This window comes from Sander vitreus, chromosome 24 (assembly GCF_031162955.1).
Source record: "Sander vitreus isolate 19-12246 chromosome 24, sanVit1, whole genome shotgun sequence".
Taxonomy (NCBI): domain Eukaryota; kingdom Metazoa; phylum Chordata; class Actinopteri; order Perciformes; family Percidae; genus Sander; species Sander vitreus.
Window position 1 is genome coordinate 14,426,756 of NC_135878.1, and position 15,425 is coordinate 14,442,180.

The 15,425-nt window shown below is 44.9% G+C and overlaps 1 protein-coding gene across 1 annotated transcript; it reads left to right on the top strand.

The window, feature by feature from the left end:
• The first annotated feature begins 387 nt into the window (after positions 1-387).
• On the top strand, positions 388-15,393 carry cyp20a1 (cytochrome P450, family 20, subfamily A, polypeptide 1). The gene is made up of 13 exons (XM_078243819.1): positions 388-624; positions 1,113-1,162; positions 1,723-1,889; positions 2,781-2,926; positions 4,375-4,542; positions 4,673-4,751; positions 6,526-6,638; positions 9,933-9,987; positions 10,360-10,480; positions 10,976-11,087; positions 11,658-11,722; positions 13,361-13,450; positions 13,947-15,393. The coding sequence occupies exons 1-13, from the start codon at positions 553-555 to the stop codon at positions 14,095-14,097; spliced, it is 1,389 nt and encodes a 462-aa protein (XP_078099945.1). The 5' UTR covers positions 388-552; the 3' UTR covers positions 14,098-15,393.
• Positions 15,394-15,425: the final 32 nt, after the last annotated feature.

Genomic DNA, 15,425 nt, shown 5'->3' on the forward strand with positions numbered 1-15,425 from the left:
TAAAACGTCAAAATAATTGTGCAAAAAAAAAAAAAAACTGTGAAAAAGCAGCAAAACTTTGGAAAAAGTGCCAAAAACTTCAACAACAAAAAAAACCCTCAAAAAATGGCGACAAATACTCCGAAAGAAGCACCAGAAACTTTGAAATAAAAAAACTCCAGAAAGGCAACAAAAACGTCGAAAGAATTGTAGAAAAATACAATAAAATAAACTCAAAAAAGGCAACAAACAAGTTGAAAAAAACGGCAAAAACGTCGAAAGAATTGTCCCAAAAGCGGCAAAAATGTCGGAAAAAGCTACAAAAACGAGCCACTCTCCATACCAGTTGGTGGCGGTAATGGACCAAATCGTTGTTTGCCAACCGCCATGAAAACCTCTGAGAAAAAGAAGCGATCCAGACCGGGTTGTCGAGCACAGAACAATCGTTCCTGCTCACTTTGTGTTGACGTGGTGGCGGTGGCTTGTTATCAGTTCGGGTGGAAATCTCAACATATTCATGAAGCTAACTTAGCAAACAAAACAAACAAATAGGGCTAATAAAAGCGAGAAGTCATGCTGGACTTTGCCATCTTTGCTGTCACGTTTGTCATCATTTTGGTCGGCGCTGTTCTCTATTTGTACCCGGTAAGTCTGCTGGCAAGTGCGCCATTTGTATGCCGAATTCACCCGAAGACCTTTAAGAGTTGACCAGATGCCAGTGGTGATGGTGTCGTGCAATGTGTGTGTTGCCTGTAAGCGAGGAAACATTAAATTGCCATGTATTTCAATGAGAGTCCATGCTCCTGAATGGAACACCACCGGCTGTAGCTGTAACGTTAATGGGAATAGATGACCCACTAGTAGCTAGCGGAGTAGAAGTAGAAAGTGGCATGAAAAGAGTTGAGTAAAGTACAAGTAGCACAACATTTGGACTTGAGTACAGTACTGGAGTAAATGTACTTAGTTATTTCCCATCACCGCTCAACTCGTCAAAGGAGGCAAGAGATGTTTGTGAAAGCCTGTGTAGGAACGGTGAATTTGATTCGTGTGTGTGTGTGTGTGTTGTATTGTCCTAATGTTGTCAAAATGTGTTAATATGCATTCCATTTTCTAATCATGTTTGATGTTTTCAGTCATCCAGAAGGGCCTCCGGTATCCCAGGTCTCAACCCTACAGATGAGAAGTAAGTTGTCATCTTTTACTCACCTTTTACCATAACTCGATGCAGAAAAAGGCCCAAGTTGTTGCAGAGAAACTCACCAGAATGCAGGAAAATGAAGTGTTCAAAATTTCAATTATGCAATACGCCCAGAATGCACCTGAACACACCTCCCTGTAAGACCAGCACGCCTATGGGCGCACAGATGGGCGCACAGATGGGCGCAGGTGCATTTGCTGTTAAAACGACGCGGGCGCTGGACGGGAAACTGGCATCGTGATGCGGCAGGATATCGAATCGTGAGACAAGTGAAGATTCACACCCTACAGACTAAAGAAAATATCCTTGTTTGGTACCGATCCTCGCAAAAATCACACTTTATTTGTTTTTTTGAAATATCATTTTTGGGTGAAAATGACAATGATACAAAAATGATCATTCCCTCCAACATCGTGAATCATATCGCAATCGTACTGTCAGTCAACGTAATCGCAATTAGATATTTTCCTCATATCGTGAAGCCCTAACCACCCCCCGGTCCCCCCACCACCTAACTCACATCCTGGCTCTGTGCTCTCTCTCAGGGATGGGAACCTGCAGGACATTGTGAACAAAGGCAGTCTTCATGAGTTCCTGGTCAGCCTGCATCAGCGGTTTGGGTCTGTGGCGTCGTTCTGGTTCGGCGGTCGGCCCGTGGTCAGCCTGGGCTCCGTGCACCAGCTACGGCAGCACATCAACCCCAACCACACCAGTAAGTGCACCCGCAATTTCCCCCATGCTGTTTGGATTTGACTATTGTCCAGGGCTGTAGCACTCGAGTCCTGGCTCGAGTATTGGGACTTGGACTCTGAATTGCAAAGGACGAAAGGCAAGAATAGGTCTAAACAAACGACAGGAACAACAGAGACAAAAACAGACTGTAGAAGTAACTACAGCCTTGGAACTGAAAAACATTTTGCAAAAAATGTCACGTACCCCCTGCAGTCCTCCAAAGTACCCCTAGGGGGACACGTACCCCCCTGCAGTCCTCCAAAGTACCCCTGGGGGGACACGTACCCCCCTGCAGTCCTCCAAAGTACCCCTAGGGGGACACGTACCCCCCTGCAGTCCTCCAAAGTACCCCTGGGGTGACACGTACCCCCTGCAGTCCTCCTAAACGTACCCCTACGGGGACACGTACCCCCTGCAGTCCTCCAACGTACCCCTAGGGGGACACGTACCCCCCTGCAGTCCTCCAAAGTACCCCTAGGGGGACACGTACCCCCTGCAGTCCTCCTAAACGTACCCCTACGGGGACACGTACCCCCCTGCAGTCCTCCAAAGTACCCCTAGGGGGACACGTACCCCCTGCAGTCCTCCTAAACGTACCCCCCCTTTGAGAAACACTGCTCTAAAGTATAGAGTATTGAAAAAGGCCTCATCATTCAATCCCTAAGGAGTAATTCTCATCAGCGTCAGGGAGCCAATCAGCACGCAGCATGCAGTATCATTTAGTTACCGGTATCGGAGTCCCGGTGTTGTCATGGCTACAGGTATCGAAAATATTTGAAAGGATACCCAGCCCTACTGAATAAAGACCTTCTCAGAGCATGTCTTCATAGTAAACAAAAATGTCTTTTGTTGTTGTTGTTGCTCTTCTCAGCTGACTCCTTTGAGACGATGCTGAAGTCGTTGCTAAGTTACCAGTCGGGAATGGTTGGCGGGGCCGCCGAGACCATAATGAGGAAAAAGGTGTACGAAAGTGGCATCAATAACACGTTGAAGAACAACTTCCCGCTTGTGCTCAAGGTTTGGCTTTTGTCTCATGTTTGTAAGTCTTTTACATTTATTTTATGTCCATCGGTATTTTATTTCAGTTTTTTTGGCTTGCTCATTTTACTGTTAGGGTCCTATAAAAGGTACTGTATCCAATAAAGTTATTATTATTTTAGAGATGGTCCGATCCCATTTTTTTGCTTCCCGATACCGATTCTGATTCCTGAACTTGCGTATCGGCCGATACAGAGTACCGATCCGATACCAGTATGTATTATTATGTTTTAACAGCTGTATACTTCTATCCCTGTATGGATGTGATATGATTTCTATCTTTTGTTGTTAAACTCTTTGTGAATCATTAACAAACACAAACGATGAACGCCACAGAACTTTCTTCAGGGCTAAACTACGTGGTATCGGATCGGTGCGTACACTCCAGTACTCTCCGATACCCATACCAGCATTTTAGACCGTATCGGAGACTTTTCTGATACTGGTATGGGAGCACCTCTACTTGTCAAGTCTCTTCTAATTTTTGTGCCGATTCCCCACTTGAAAGGGATTTGATGCGTCCACACTTCTTTTCCTTTTTTTTTTTTTCTTCCTTCCTCCTTTTTATTTTGGCATACTTCTGATGCAGTTCAATTTCACAGTTCCATTTGAATGATTGCTTCAGCCAAGGAAGGCGTTTGGATTTGTGTAGGTCTTTAAGATGCTTAACAGTTTAGTCTTTTCTAGCAGCAGTAGCAGGTGAAAAACGGCCATTCGGGTGTTGTAGGTCATCAGTTCCGCGTGCTTTAGCTGGCGATCACGGTCTCTTCTTTTCAACTATTGCCGTTTGCCACTGTCACTGCCCGACGTGAGTTGAGTGCAGCTGTCGGTTGCGCATGCTCAGATTTAAACGGTTTACGGGCATAACGCCAAGGGATACGGATCCGGCTGCAAGCAGTTAGCTATCTATGATTGTTTGATTGCTAACGTTAGCTGAAAACGCCATTCAAGTGACAGCCTTTGTTGTGTTTGATTGCTAACTTGTAGCCAGCAGTGAAGGAACTTCGTTACGTAGGTCCATTTTTATTGTCTTGACGTTACAGAAGTCTCTCGTTAGCAGGTTCTTGGAGGCTACTTCAGCCTCTAATCTAGAACTGACATCAGGGATCATGGCGTGAAAATGTGATGCCTTACGTTAAATAATAAATTACTGCTATGTAATGTACCTATCTCATTATTCTGTGGCTAACAGCAAAACAGATCTGCGTGAAATCTGGTCAAGCCTACCTGTGTAGGGCTGTCGCACTCGACTCACATCGGGTAGTGACAGCCGCTCGTCAACTAATGTTCCCTTTACTTCCGATGTCTCCTTCTTAAAGCCCCGGGCGGAAACTCGGCAGGGCACATTGGTTACGCCCACTTTAACAATTGTCCGCTTTAAACAGCTGCTTAGGATTTAAACAGTTTTTACTTCCCCCCCCCCGTAGCTGTCGGAGGAGCTCGTAGGAAAGTGGAAGGCGTTCCCGGACTCCCAGCACACCCCTCTGTGTGCCCACCTGCTGGGTCTGGCCATGAAGACGGTCACCCAGCTGGCTCTGGGCGAGAGCTTCCGAGACGACGCCAAGGTCCTTTCCTTCTGCAAGAACCACGACGCGGTGAGAGAACAATTTTGCGCAAAAGTGGGGATTCTCCCCCAGTTTTTCATTTGAATGCACCATAAACCTGTTAGGTTGATGTCGAAGCGGGTCACTTGAAGTTGTTTTTCCTCTTCTTCTGACTCGGCAGATCTGGTCAGAAATTGGGAAGGGCTACTTGGACGGCTCCCTGGAGAAGAGCTCCAGCAGGAAAGGACATTACGAGAAGGGTGAGTGAGGTTTTTACACCAGGAGTTTTCTCAGCTTTAACAGACCTGACGTCACATACCAGGGGGTTCTCAAACGCATCGCTCAAAGGTCCCGTATCTGGTTTTTACTCCAGGCCCGAGGTCCGGACTTATTGGCGATAACAAAATAACTTTTAATCACCTCACTTTGAACTTTTAATACATCCAGGTTGAGTTCTCAATTTTCCTGTACTCCTGTACCGATTAAGGTACTGTTACATAGAAGTATGTACACATCGGTACTTTTTTTTCCCGCCTCGGGTCGGTCACTTTTGACTTCTCTTTTCAACGTATTTGTCACTTTTTTTCAAAGGTTTTGTCGCCTTGTTGATGTTTTTGGTGCTTTTTCGAGGTTTTTGTCACCTTTTCGTCGTCTGTGAAGACGTTTTTGGCGCTATTCATGATTTTTTTGAGGGTTTTTGGGTCTGGATTGACCGTCATGCTATGTCATGCTGTCATATATACAGTATGTCGAGCCCTGTCATATATGTTGAGGGTTTTTGGAGACTACATTCCGTCGTTCTTTTCGAGTCCAGTTTTTTTGGCTCGGTCTCTCGCACCTCGGCTGTGTGTCGATGTGTGGGAGCAGCGTCGGCTTCCTCCTGTTGTTCAGCTGGGGAGCAACAGGAGGAGAAGTTTGGAGAGGCTCAGACGTGATCTCTGTGTGTGCGTAGAGCAGCTTGACTCGCAACCGAGTCTGAGAGCTGCCGATAGAGACGGTTTCGAGTCAAGCTGCTCTACGCACACACAGAGATCACGTCTGAGCCTCTCCAAACTTCTCCTCCTGTTGCTCCCCAGCTGAACAACAGGAGGAAGCCGACGCTGCTCCCACACATCGACACACAGCCGAGGTGCGAGAGACCGAGCCAAAAAAACTGGACTCGAAAAGTTACATTCCAACCTCTGTATATAACCAACCTATTCTGTATTATCGCCTTAATCAGTGAACAGCCACTGTTTTGGGGGACATTTATTGATTTATCTGCCAGGGACAATTGTCCCCAGTGGTAAGCGCTTGCGGGAGTCTGGTCCTACCAGAGCCAGGCTACCAGAGTGGCTCTGGGCAGATCCAATAGTTTTAAACTTCACCAGAGTACCCCACCTTCAAGGAAGTTAACACTATTGTCAATGGAGAGTGGCCAGACTCTCTGTACAAATGAAATGGACCAGAGTCTGGTAGGACCAGGCTACCGGTGGCTGTGTGTTGTGATCAGTTCAGAGCCTGCACATTTCATCGGCCAGTTGCCCCGTCACACGTGCACACTTTGACGGCGTGAGTGAAGAGGGAGATGGAGAAAGCGAAAGAAGCGAGAAGCGAAAGGACAGAAAGAGAGAGTGCAAGTAAGTGTGTGGAGCGAAAGGACCGAAGAGAGAGAAAAGTAAGGACATGAGTGTGGCTCGGGGAGATGAGGACACTGTGGAGATTGAAGAGAAAATGTTAGTGTGCTAAAAAGTACTGCCTCCTCGCCAGCGTGCTAATGCACTGTTCAGCGTATGTGTAAAACCTGTGTTGTTTTGATGTTCTGTAAATCTATTTTGATTGCGTTTTTTTCCCATTATTTTTGTGTTATATATATATATATATATATATATATTTTTAGGAATATCTAAATGCATATTGACATCGCAATATTCATGCTCATTATCACAATATCACTTTTTGTCAATATAGTGCAACCCTACTTGTAACCCCAGTGTGAGTGACAAGCAGCTGTAGTCAAATGACAATGTATATTTTATTTTTATTTGCTTCCAGCCCTGTCAGAGATGGAGTCGGTGCTGTTGTCAGTGGCGAAGGAGAGGAAAGGCCAGAGGAAGCAGACGGCGTTCGTGGACACTCTGCTCCAGTCCAGCCTCACAGAGCGACAGGTAAAAAAAAAAAAAAAACACAGAGGAGGTCACTGATTGGCTGTCGTACAGACCGCAACGGAAACATCTTTCCCTGCCACAATCCATAAAACCGTACAACTGTTCACAGCTGTGTGTGCGATAACTCTCACGTTACCTCACACATTACAATATTGCACTATTGTGCTACTTGCACACTGGCTGCTACATAGTTTATTTTGATATATACAGTCAAGCCCAAAATGATTCATACCCCTGGCAAATTCTGACTTAAAGTTACTTTTATTCAACCAGCAAGTCTTTTTTTTTTTCTGAAAAACATTAGGTTCTCACCACCGTGTTTGACAGTGGGGATGGTGTTCTTAGGGTTGAAGGCTTCTCCTTTTGTACGCCAAATGAAGGCTACATCATTGTCGCCAAACAATTCCATTTTTGTTTCATCTGACCATAAAACAGGAGACCAGAAGTCTTCTTCTCTGTCCAGATGAGCATTTGCAAAGGCCAAGCGGGCTTTTGTGTGCCTTATCTGGAGAAGTGGTGTCCTCCTTGGTCTGCGTCCATGGAACCCAGCGGTGTGTAGTATCCGTTGGACTGTCTGCCTTGAAATGTTGCCACCAGCAGAGTCCAGATTCTTCAGGATGGCCTTGGTGGTGATCCTTGGATTTTTTTAAGCTCTCTCACTATCCTCCTGGCTGAATGTGATGGAGACACATGGAGAGGCGTGATTGGGAGGAACGGCCTCCCTGATCTAAACCAGAGTGGTTGTTTGTTGTTGGACTTCTGTGCTAGTCATGGATTGTCTATAACGAACACCATGTTCGAACATAGGGATGCTCATAAGTGTACTTGGTACCAGAGCACCCTAGGCCAAAGGTCAATGATCGATTTTATAATCGTTTCATCTGATCTGAGGCCGTATGTTTTGGACACTCGGGTGAAGAGAGGGGCGGAGCTGTCAACCGATCACCATCTGGTGGTGAGTTGGGTCAGGGGGTGGGGGAAGACTCTGGACAGACCTGGTAAGCCCAAGCGGGTAGTGCGGGTAAATTGGGAATGTCTGGAGGAGGCCCCTGTCCGACAGACTTTCAACTCACACCTCCGGCGGAGCTTTTTCGTGCATCCCTATGGCGGTGGAAGGAGCACTTTGAGGAACTCCTAAATCCGACTAATACGCCCTCTGTGGTAGAGGCAGAGCTGGAGGATGATGGGGGATTGTCGTCAATTTCCCTGGTGGAGGTTGCTGAGGTAGTTAAACAACTCCACAGTGGCAAAGCCCCAGGAATTGATGAGATCCGTCCAGAAATGCTTAAAGCTCTGGGTGTGGAGGGGTTGTCTTGGTTGACACGCCTCTTCAACATTGCGTGGAAGTCTGGGGACGGTGCCTAAGGAGTGGCAGACCCGGGGTGGTGGTTCCCCCTTTTTTAAAAAAGGGGGACCAGAGGGTGTGTGCCAATTACAGGGGTATCACACTTCTCAGCCTCCCGGTAAAGTCTACTCCAAGGTGCTGGAAAGGAGGGTTCGGTCGATAGTTGAATCTCAGGTTGAAGAGGAATAATGCGGATTCCGTCCTGGTCGTGGAACAACGGACCAGATCTTTACTCTCGCAAGGATCCTGGAGGGAGCCTGGGAGTATGCCCAACCAGTCTACATGTGTTTTGTGGATCTGGAGAAGGCGTATGACCGGGTGCCCCGGGAGATACTGTGGGAGGTGCTGCGAGAGTGCGGGGTGAGGGGTCCCTTCTCAGGGCCATCCAATCTCTGTATGACCAAAGCGAGAGCTGTGTCCGGGTTCTCGGCAGTAAGTCAGACTCGTTTCAGGTGAGAGTTGGCCTCCGCCAGGGCTAAAGCTTTGTCACCAATCCTGTTTGTAGTATTTATGGACAGGATATCGAGGCATAGTCGGGGTGGAGAGGGGTTGCAGTTCGGTGGGCTGGGGATCTCATCGCTGCTTTTTGCAGATGATGTGGTCCTGATGGCATCATCGGCCTGTGACCTTCAGCACTCACTGGATCGGTTCACAGCTGAGTGTGAAGCGGCTGGGATGAGGATCAGCACCTCTAAATCGGAGGCCATGGTTCTCAGCAGGAAACCGATGGAGTGCCTTCTCCAGGTAGGGAATGAGTCCTTACCCCAAGTGAAGGAGTTCAAGTACCTTGGGGTCTTGTTCGCAAGTGAGGGGGGACAATGGAGCGGGAGATTGGTTGGGAGGCACAGCAGGTGCGGTATTACATTCAATTTATCGCACCGTTGTGACGAAAAGAGAGCTGAGCCAGAAGGCAAAGCTCTCAATCTACCGGTCAGTTTTTGTTCCTACCCTCACCTATGGTCATGAAGGCTGGGTCATGACCGAAAGAACAAGATCCAGGGTACAAGCAGCCGAAATGGGTTTCCTCAGGAGGGTAGCTGGCGTCTCCCTTAGAGAGAGGGTGAGAAGCTCAGTTATCCGTGAGGAGCTCGGAGTAGAGCCGCTGCTCCTTTGCGTCGAAAGGAGCCAGTTGAGGTGGTTCGGGCATCTGGTAAGGATGCCCCCTGGGCGCCTCCCTAGGGAGGTGTTCCAGGCACGTCCAGCTGGGAGGAGGCCTCGGGGGAGACCCAGGACTAGGTGGAGGGATTATATCTCTAACCTGGCCTGGGAACGCCTCGGGATCCCCCAGTCGGAGCTGGTTAATGTGGCCCGGGAAAGGGAAGTTTGGGGTCCCCTGCTGGAGCTGCTACCCCCGCGACCCGACCCCGGATAAGCGGATGAAGATGGATGGATGGACTATCCTCCTGGCCAGCACGGTAACGGCAGGTGTCACTTTTGGCTTCCGACCACGTCCTCTGAGATTTTTCACAGTGCGGAATGTCTTGTATTTTTTAATAATACTTTGCACTGTAGCCACTGAAACTTACAAACAATTTAGATATGGTCTTATAGCCCTTTCCTGACTTATGAGCAGCCGCAATGCGCAGCCGCAGGTCCTCACTGATATGACTCCGTATTATTCTGTTATTATTATTACTATATACTATGTATGTAGGTTGTAAAGGTTATTCTACACTTGTATGTATATATACATGAACATTCTTTTCATTCCTATAATTTCAGTAGTTCTGGCATTTTGATCTTATTTATCTTAGTTATTATTTTGAGTATATTTCCTGTATTTTCTTTATGTGTGTATGTCATTGTATCTTGCTGCTGTAACACAGTAATTTCCCAGTTTGGGATTAATGAAGTCTATCTATCGATCTATCTCAACCCAAAAGGCAACTGAAAGGTTGTCATGTTTCTCAGAAAAGCCCTGACATTATTGGTCTCACTGTGTGTTTCAGATCATGGAGGACTGTATGGTTTTCACTTTGGCCGGCTGCATCATCACTGCCAACTGTAAGTGACAACCCATCGTTCATTCAACCTTTACTTTGACTCTGGGGGGGGTCACTGAGGGGCGGCCCCTCGCTTGCAAAGGAATCAAGTAACTACAACAACAACACAGAAAAGAATACACCATCATAAGAAAGAGAAGAATAATACGGAGTCAAAAAAGTACCAGATGTTCTAACTTGTCCAAAAGGCATAAGTGAGTTGATTTTAATAACGTGCCAGGAATCGGGGACACTAAAGTTAAAAGCAGTTTTTTTTTTTTTCGAAACAGATCAATTAATTAATACATTATTTAGGGCTGCAATTAACAATTATTTTGAATAGAAACAATGAATCCCTGAAGCTGAAGTGTAAAAATGTTGTGTGTTTTGCCAGTGTGTGTCTGGGCACTTCACTTCCTGTCCACCTCCGAAGAAGTGCAGGACAAACTGTATCAGGAGCTGGAGGACGTTTTGGGTTCGGACCCAGTTTCCTTGGACAAGATCCCTCAGCTCAGGTGAGAGCTCTTGAATTTGCTCCACGTCTAATCCATAGAGACAATCCTCGTCAATTCCGTCTGCTAGCCAACAACAGAAACGTGCCTAAAAGCTGCTGTGTGCTGATATTCGCTACCAACAATGTACAGAACCCAGAACTTAAGTTTTTATACAAAAATAGATCTAACTCTTTAACAGAAAGGTCGACCTCCTTAGAAATCCTTTCCATAATGTTGTCAGACACTTAGAATATTAATCTGAGCCTGTCAGCGGCCAAACAAGCACTTTTGTGGACGTAAATTGAAGATGCACAATTGCAAAATAACTGCAGCTTGTTTCGCTGCTGCCGTCTGCAGCGATCTCGCTTAATACAGGACCAATGTCAAAGATTGTTGTTCCCATCAGTCACTTTGACACAGAAAACATAGGGAAATAGGGACCAGGTGGATGAAAAAAAACAAAGTGACCCTTAACAGAGAGGATTCTAATGTTATCCCATTTACGTCCTTGGAAAGATACTGCCAGCAGGTCCTCAACGAGACGGTGAGGACCGCCAAGCTGACCCCCATCGCGGCTCGGCTTCAGGGAGTGGAGGGCAAAGTCGATCAGCATGTCATCCCCAAAGAGGTATCTGGTTCCCTGCTGTCTGTGGCTCTCTGCAGCGGTGGAAGATGTATTCCCATCGTCTACTTAAACATATAACATAACTGATATGTATGTGCGGATTTCAGTGCAGGATAGAGTCACATTGTTGCAGAGATTTCAGGCCAGCGGTTAAAGAAGTATTCAGATCCTTTACAGTAAAACTACTAATACCACACTGAAGTCCTGCATTGGAAATGTAACTTAAAAGTCTGTAAGTATCATCAGGGAAATGTAGTTCAAGTATTCAAAGTAAAGAACTCTCCTCCCGTTGTAGAAAGAGTAAAGGATCCAACCAGTTGTGTGTTTAATGGTCTGATCATCTCAGCTGGACTTGTAGCCATTATATTGTTGGCTAGTTTACTTTAGAATAAAACATCAGATTTTCTGTCTGTGTATTTCTACTCAGCTCATCATCACTAAACTGTTACAGCCGGACAATCAGTTTAGTGTAGTCTCGAGAAGATAAACAATGATTATGCGGGTGATAACGAAACGGTTCAAGGGGTTGTGAAAAGAAATGCAAATCACAGTTTTGTGCTTGCCATATTTCAGACTTTGGTCATCTACGCTTTGGGAGTGGTCCTGCAAGATTCGGACACCTGGAGCGCCCCATACAGGTTCACTTCACATACATTTACATTTACTTTGGACAGGTTCATCCAGGGGCGGTATTGGCCCTTTTTTTTTTTTTTTTTGCTGAAGAACCCCTAAACTTAAAAAAATAAAAATAAAATAATGGTGTTAATCTATGGTGAGCTAAGGAGTTCTGCTCTAGGAATATCACAGCACCGTGAAACTAAACCCAGAATCTAGACGCCGAGATCATTCAGAACAAAATTCTGAGCCCATTTTCAGAAAATAGTTCCTGTCTTCCATTAGTCAAAATCGCGTAAATCTCTAATTTTCCAAAGTTATTGATACTGCATTTTGGAAATGTCTGCTTATCCATGGATAAAAATCCAATTGTATTTGTAATACCACCTTTACCTTTGTAGTAACGGCCCTGTGGCTCCGCATTAAAATAAGTTTTCTCAGAATTGTTGGTGTCTTTCTAGTTACATAATTCAGTGTGATGCTCCAAAATGATGTTAAAATGCACAGTTAGCACAGTAGAATAATGTTAAAAGGGGATGCAGGCACCCCCTAAAGTTCTGATCCCAGAACCGCCCCTGGGATCGGACTGCAGGCGCACATATACTGAGAGGCTTATGCCTTGACGCAGAGGTCCAGGGTTGGAGTCTGACCTGTGATGATTTCCTGCATGTCTTTCCCCCTCTCTCTCCCCTTTCTCACCTAGCTGTCTTATCAATTAAAGGCGGAAAAGCCCAAAAAATAATACAGGCAATTGTTCAACCCTCCTGTTGTTCTCGGGTGAAATTGGACCCGTTTTCAAAGTTTCTATGTCAGAAACATGGCTTTCTTTTCAACCAAATTTCCTAAAAATAACTTGGATGGTTCCATATGCTAATTGATGACCACTACTTTTTATGGTCTACCCTGGAGAAAATCTGGGATCATTCATAAACGCACGTTTCTCTGACCTTAACGATTAGTCAAGACCATTCCTAATTGCTGCTTATTTTTACTCAATAATTAGGTGTCATTTCATGTAAATGAGATTTATTCACCATCAGTTCGTAATAAGTTATGAAGTTGGCCAAAAAGATGTAACACGGAATTGGGTGATCATTTATAGGTAGGGCTGGGTATCGATGTTATCGGCCGATATTAGGCATTTTCAAAACTGTCGGTATCGGCATTTATAACGGCCGATTAAATGAATATTAAAAAAATTAAATAAAAACGGACGAAACCCCCTTCAACCATGTTGTGAGTGTTGCCGTTGCATAGTTTGTCCATCAGAGGGCGCTCTACAACCTCCCTGTTGGCAACACTCTCTGTTCTGTTGTGACAATAATATTTTGCATATTTTATCATATTATTTCAGTGAGGATAAGTAACTACAAATAACTAATGTTAGGGAAATCTGTTTATGTTTTGTTACGCGTTTCTGGATATCGGCCCATATATTTGAAGATCGTATTTTTAAATCCCCAAATATTTGTATCGATATCGGCCTTAAAAATCCTCTCATTGGTCGGGCTCTAACTCAAAATAACTCCTGAAACGCATTGAACACATGTTGCTTGTTCAAATAGTTTGACAGCGTCGCAGAGTAGGGTTCATCTTTCAGGTTTGAAATATCGATATGTTCCAAATTTCTGAATATGGTTATTACTGTGACATCCCCTCAGGTTTGACCCGGATCGATTTGAGGAGGAATCCGCCAGGAAGAGTTTCTGTCTGCTCGGATTCTCAGGGAATCAGACATGCCCGGAACTCAGGTAAAGAATACTTGTACTAAAACGTATTAAAACATCATTATCCCGCCTGAGCGTAGCCTGAGCTAATGAGCTGATGATGATGTCGTGAGAAGAAGTGATGCTGAGAAAAACATGTTGTACTTTGAACCCGCAGTGCGGCCATTTAGCTCCGAAACGGCTTGTAGACGTTTTCGAAAACGCTTCGAGCTGTGGCCAGGTTGTCTCAGTGGGTTGAGCGGGTGCACATGTGCTGAGAGGTTTGTGCCTCGACGCAGAGGTCCAGGGTTCAAGTCCGACCTGTGACGGTTTCTCCCTCTCCCCTTTCTCACCTAGCTGTCCTGTCAAAATAAAGGCCCAAAAAAAGCCCACTGTAGCCCCACCCCTGCCTACAGTGGGCCAGTTTTTCAGTCGTTTTTACAAGTTGAATTAAATGATTGGGATCAACTCTCTGTGTTTGGATGTCCTGCGTACTTCAATTACATTTTCACAATCGGTTACATTTGGTCTCTTTTGACAGGTTTGCCTACACCGTCGCTACTGTCCTGCTCAGCACGTTGGTGCGCCAGCTGAAGCTTCACCAGTTGAAGGGACAGGTCATGGAAGTCCGATCTGAGCTGGTGTCCACGCCTAAGGACGAAACCTGGATTACCGTCAGCAGAAAAGGCTAGAACTATTCTTGGAAAAAAAAACCTGCACAGGGGAGCAGAGCTGTTTCTAAAAAAAATATATATATATATATATTTAACATCTTGATTAAAGGAATTACCACCACAGTCTTTCTTAAATGTTGAGGATCCAGTCTGCCAGAGAAACATCATTTCTCACATTAACTCCTGTCTTTCTAAACAACGTTATGATAGTTGACACTTTTGGGAATTAAACACTTAAAGGGTAACTACCGTTTTTTTCAACCTGGACCCTATTGTCCTATGTTTTTGTGTCTAAGAGACTGATGGGAACAACAATCTTTGACGTTGGTCCTGTATTAAGCGAGATATTGTTTTTTTTAAACAAAATCATCCACGAAATTCGCTAAGTCAACCAGACTCCATGTAAATAAACAGTAATTTTAGCATCGTAAAACACACTTCATTCAAAGTTGACCGAAACAAAATAAAACTATGAAAAGCCGTTTTGCGTCGTCTTTCCTCTTTTCCAACCATCACAAAAGTGAACTTTTGGTTGAAATAAACACATAGTTTACTGATTTACATGTGAAAATATGTTGGCTCTATACACTCTAAAAGTATTGTTTTTTTAAATGGAGTCTGGTGGGTTTAGCGGAGCTGTTTCTGGTTAAACAGAAAGGTCTTAAAGAGGTTTTAAAAAGGTCTATCTCTGTAGGGATCCTTTCCATAATGTTGTCAGACACTTAGAATATTAATCTGAGCCTGTCAGCAATAAATAAAGCACTTTTAGTGGACAAAATTGACGATGCACATTTGCCCCATAGGTCTGTAGGGTTACATTGCAGCGCGGTCTGCGGCTGCTGGTTACAGCGTTCACGCTTAATACTGGACCAATGTCAAAGATTGTTGTTCCCATCAGTCACAAAAACAGAAGAAAAAAAACAGTAGTTACTCTTTAATTTGCATCAGTCCTGAAGGCACCACCACAGTATTTCCATAGATGTCTTTCTGGTGCTTTTAATTGTTCAGTAATCTGAGGCCTTAAGCACATTGTTACCTTGTGTGTTCACAGTTTCGATTTGCACTTATTGAAATATGTTCAAGGAGGGGAAACTCTGTGGTTTAATACTCTACGATGTAGAGAAAAACAACTTGTGCTGCCAAATGTTTTTCTACGATTCTTAGCGCAGTTGCCTTGAGTCACAAAATTCCCAATAACATGGGGGCTCGTTTGTCCGTTGATATGGCTCTATGTGGCATTTAGACATTTCATTCCTTTTTTTGAATTAAACACGGTTGCATCTTGCATTTTATTAAATATGTATGAGGATTCTATATGCGTTTGTCGTTCTTTTATTTGAATTTGC

Excerpts from the sequence above, each read along its gene's own strand:
- cyp20a1 (XM_078243819.1), top strand. The coding sequence starts at position 553 with ATGCTGGACTTTGCCATCTTTGCTGTCACGTTTGTCATCATTTTGGTC. Across the intron at positions 2,927-4,374 it reads ACTTCCCGCTTGTGCTCAAG|CTGTCGGAGGAGCTCGTAGG; the intron begins GTTTGGCTTTTG and ends CCCCCCCCGTAG. Across the intron at positions 6,639-9,932 it reads CCAGCCTCACAGAGCGACAG|ATCATGGAGGACTGTATGGT; the intron begins GTAAAAAAAAAA and ends TGTGTGTTTCAG.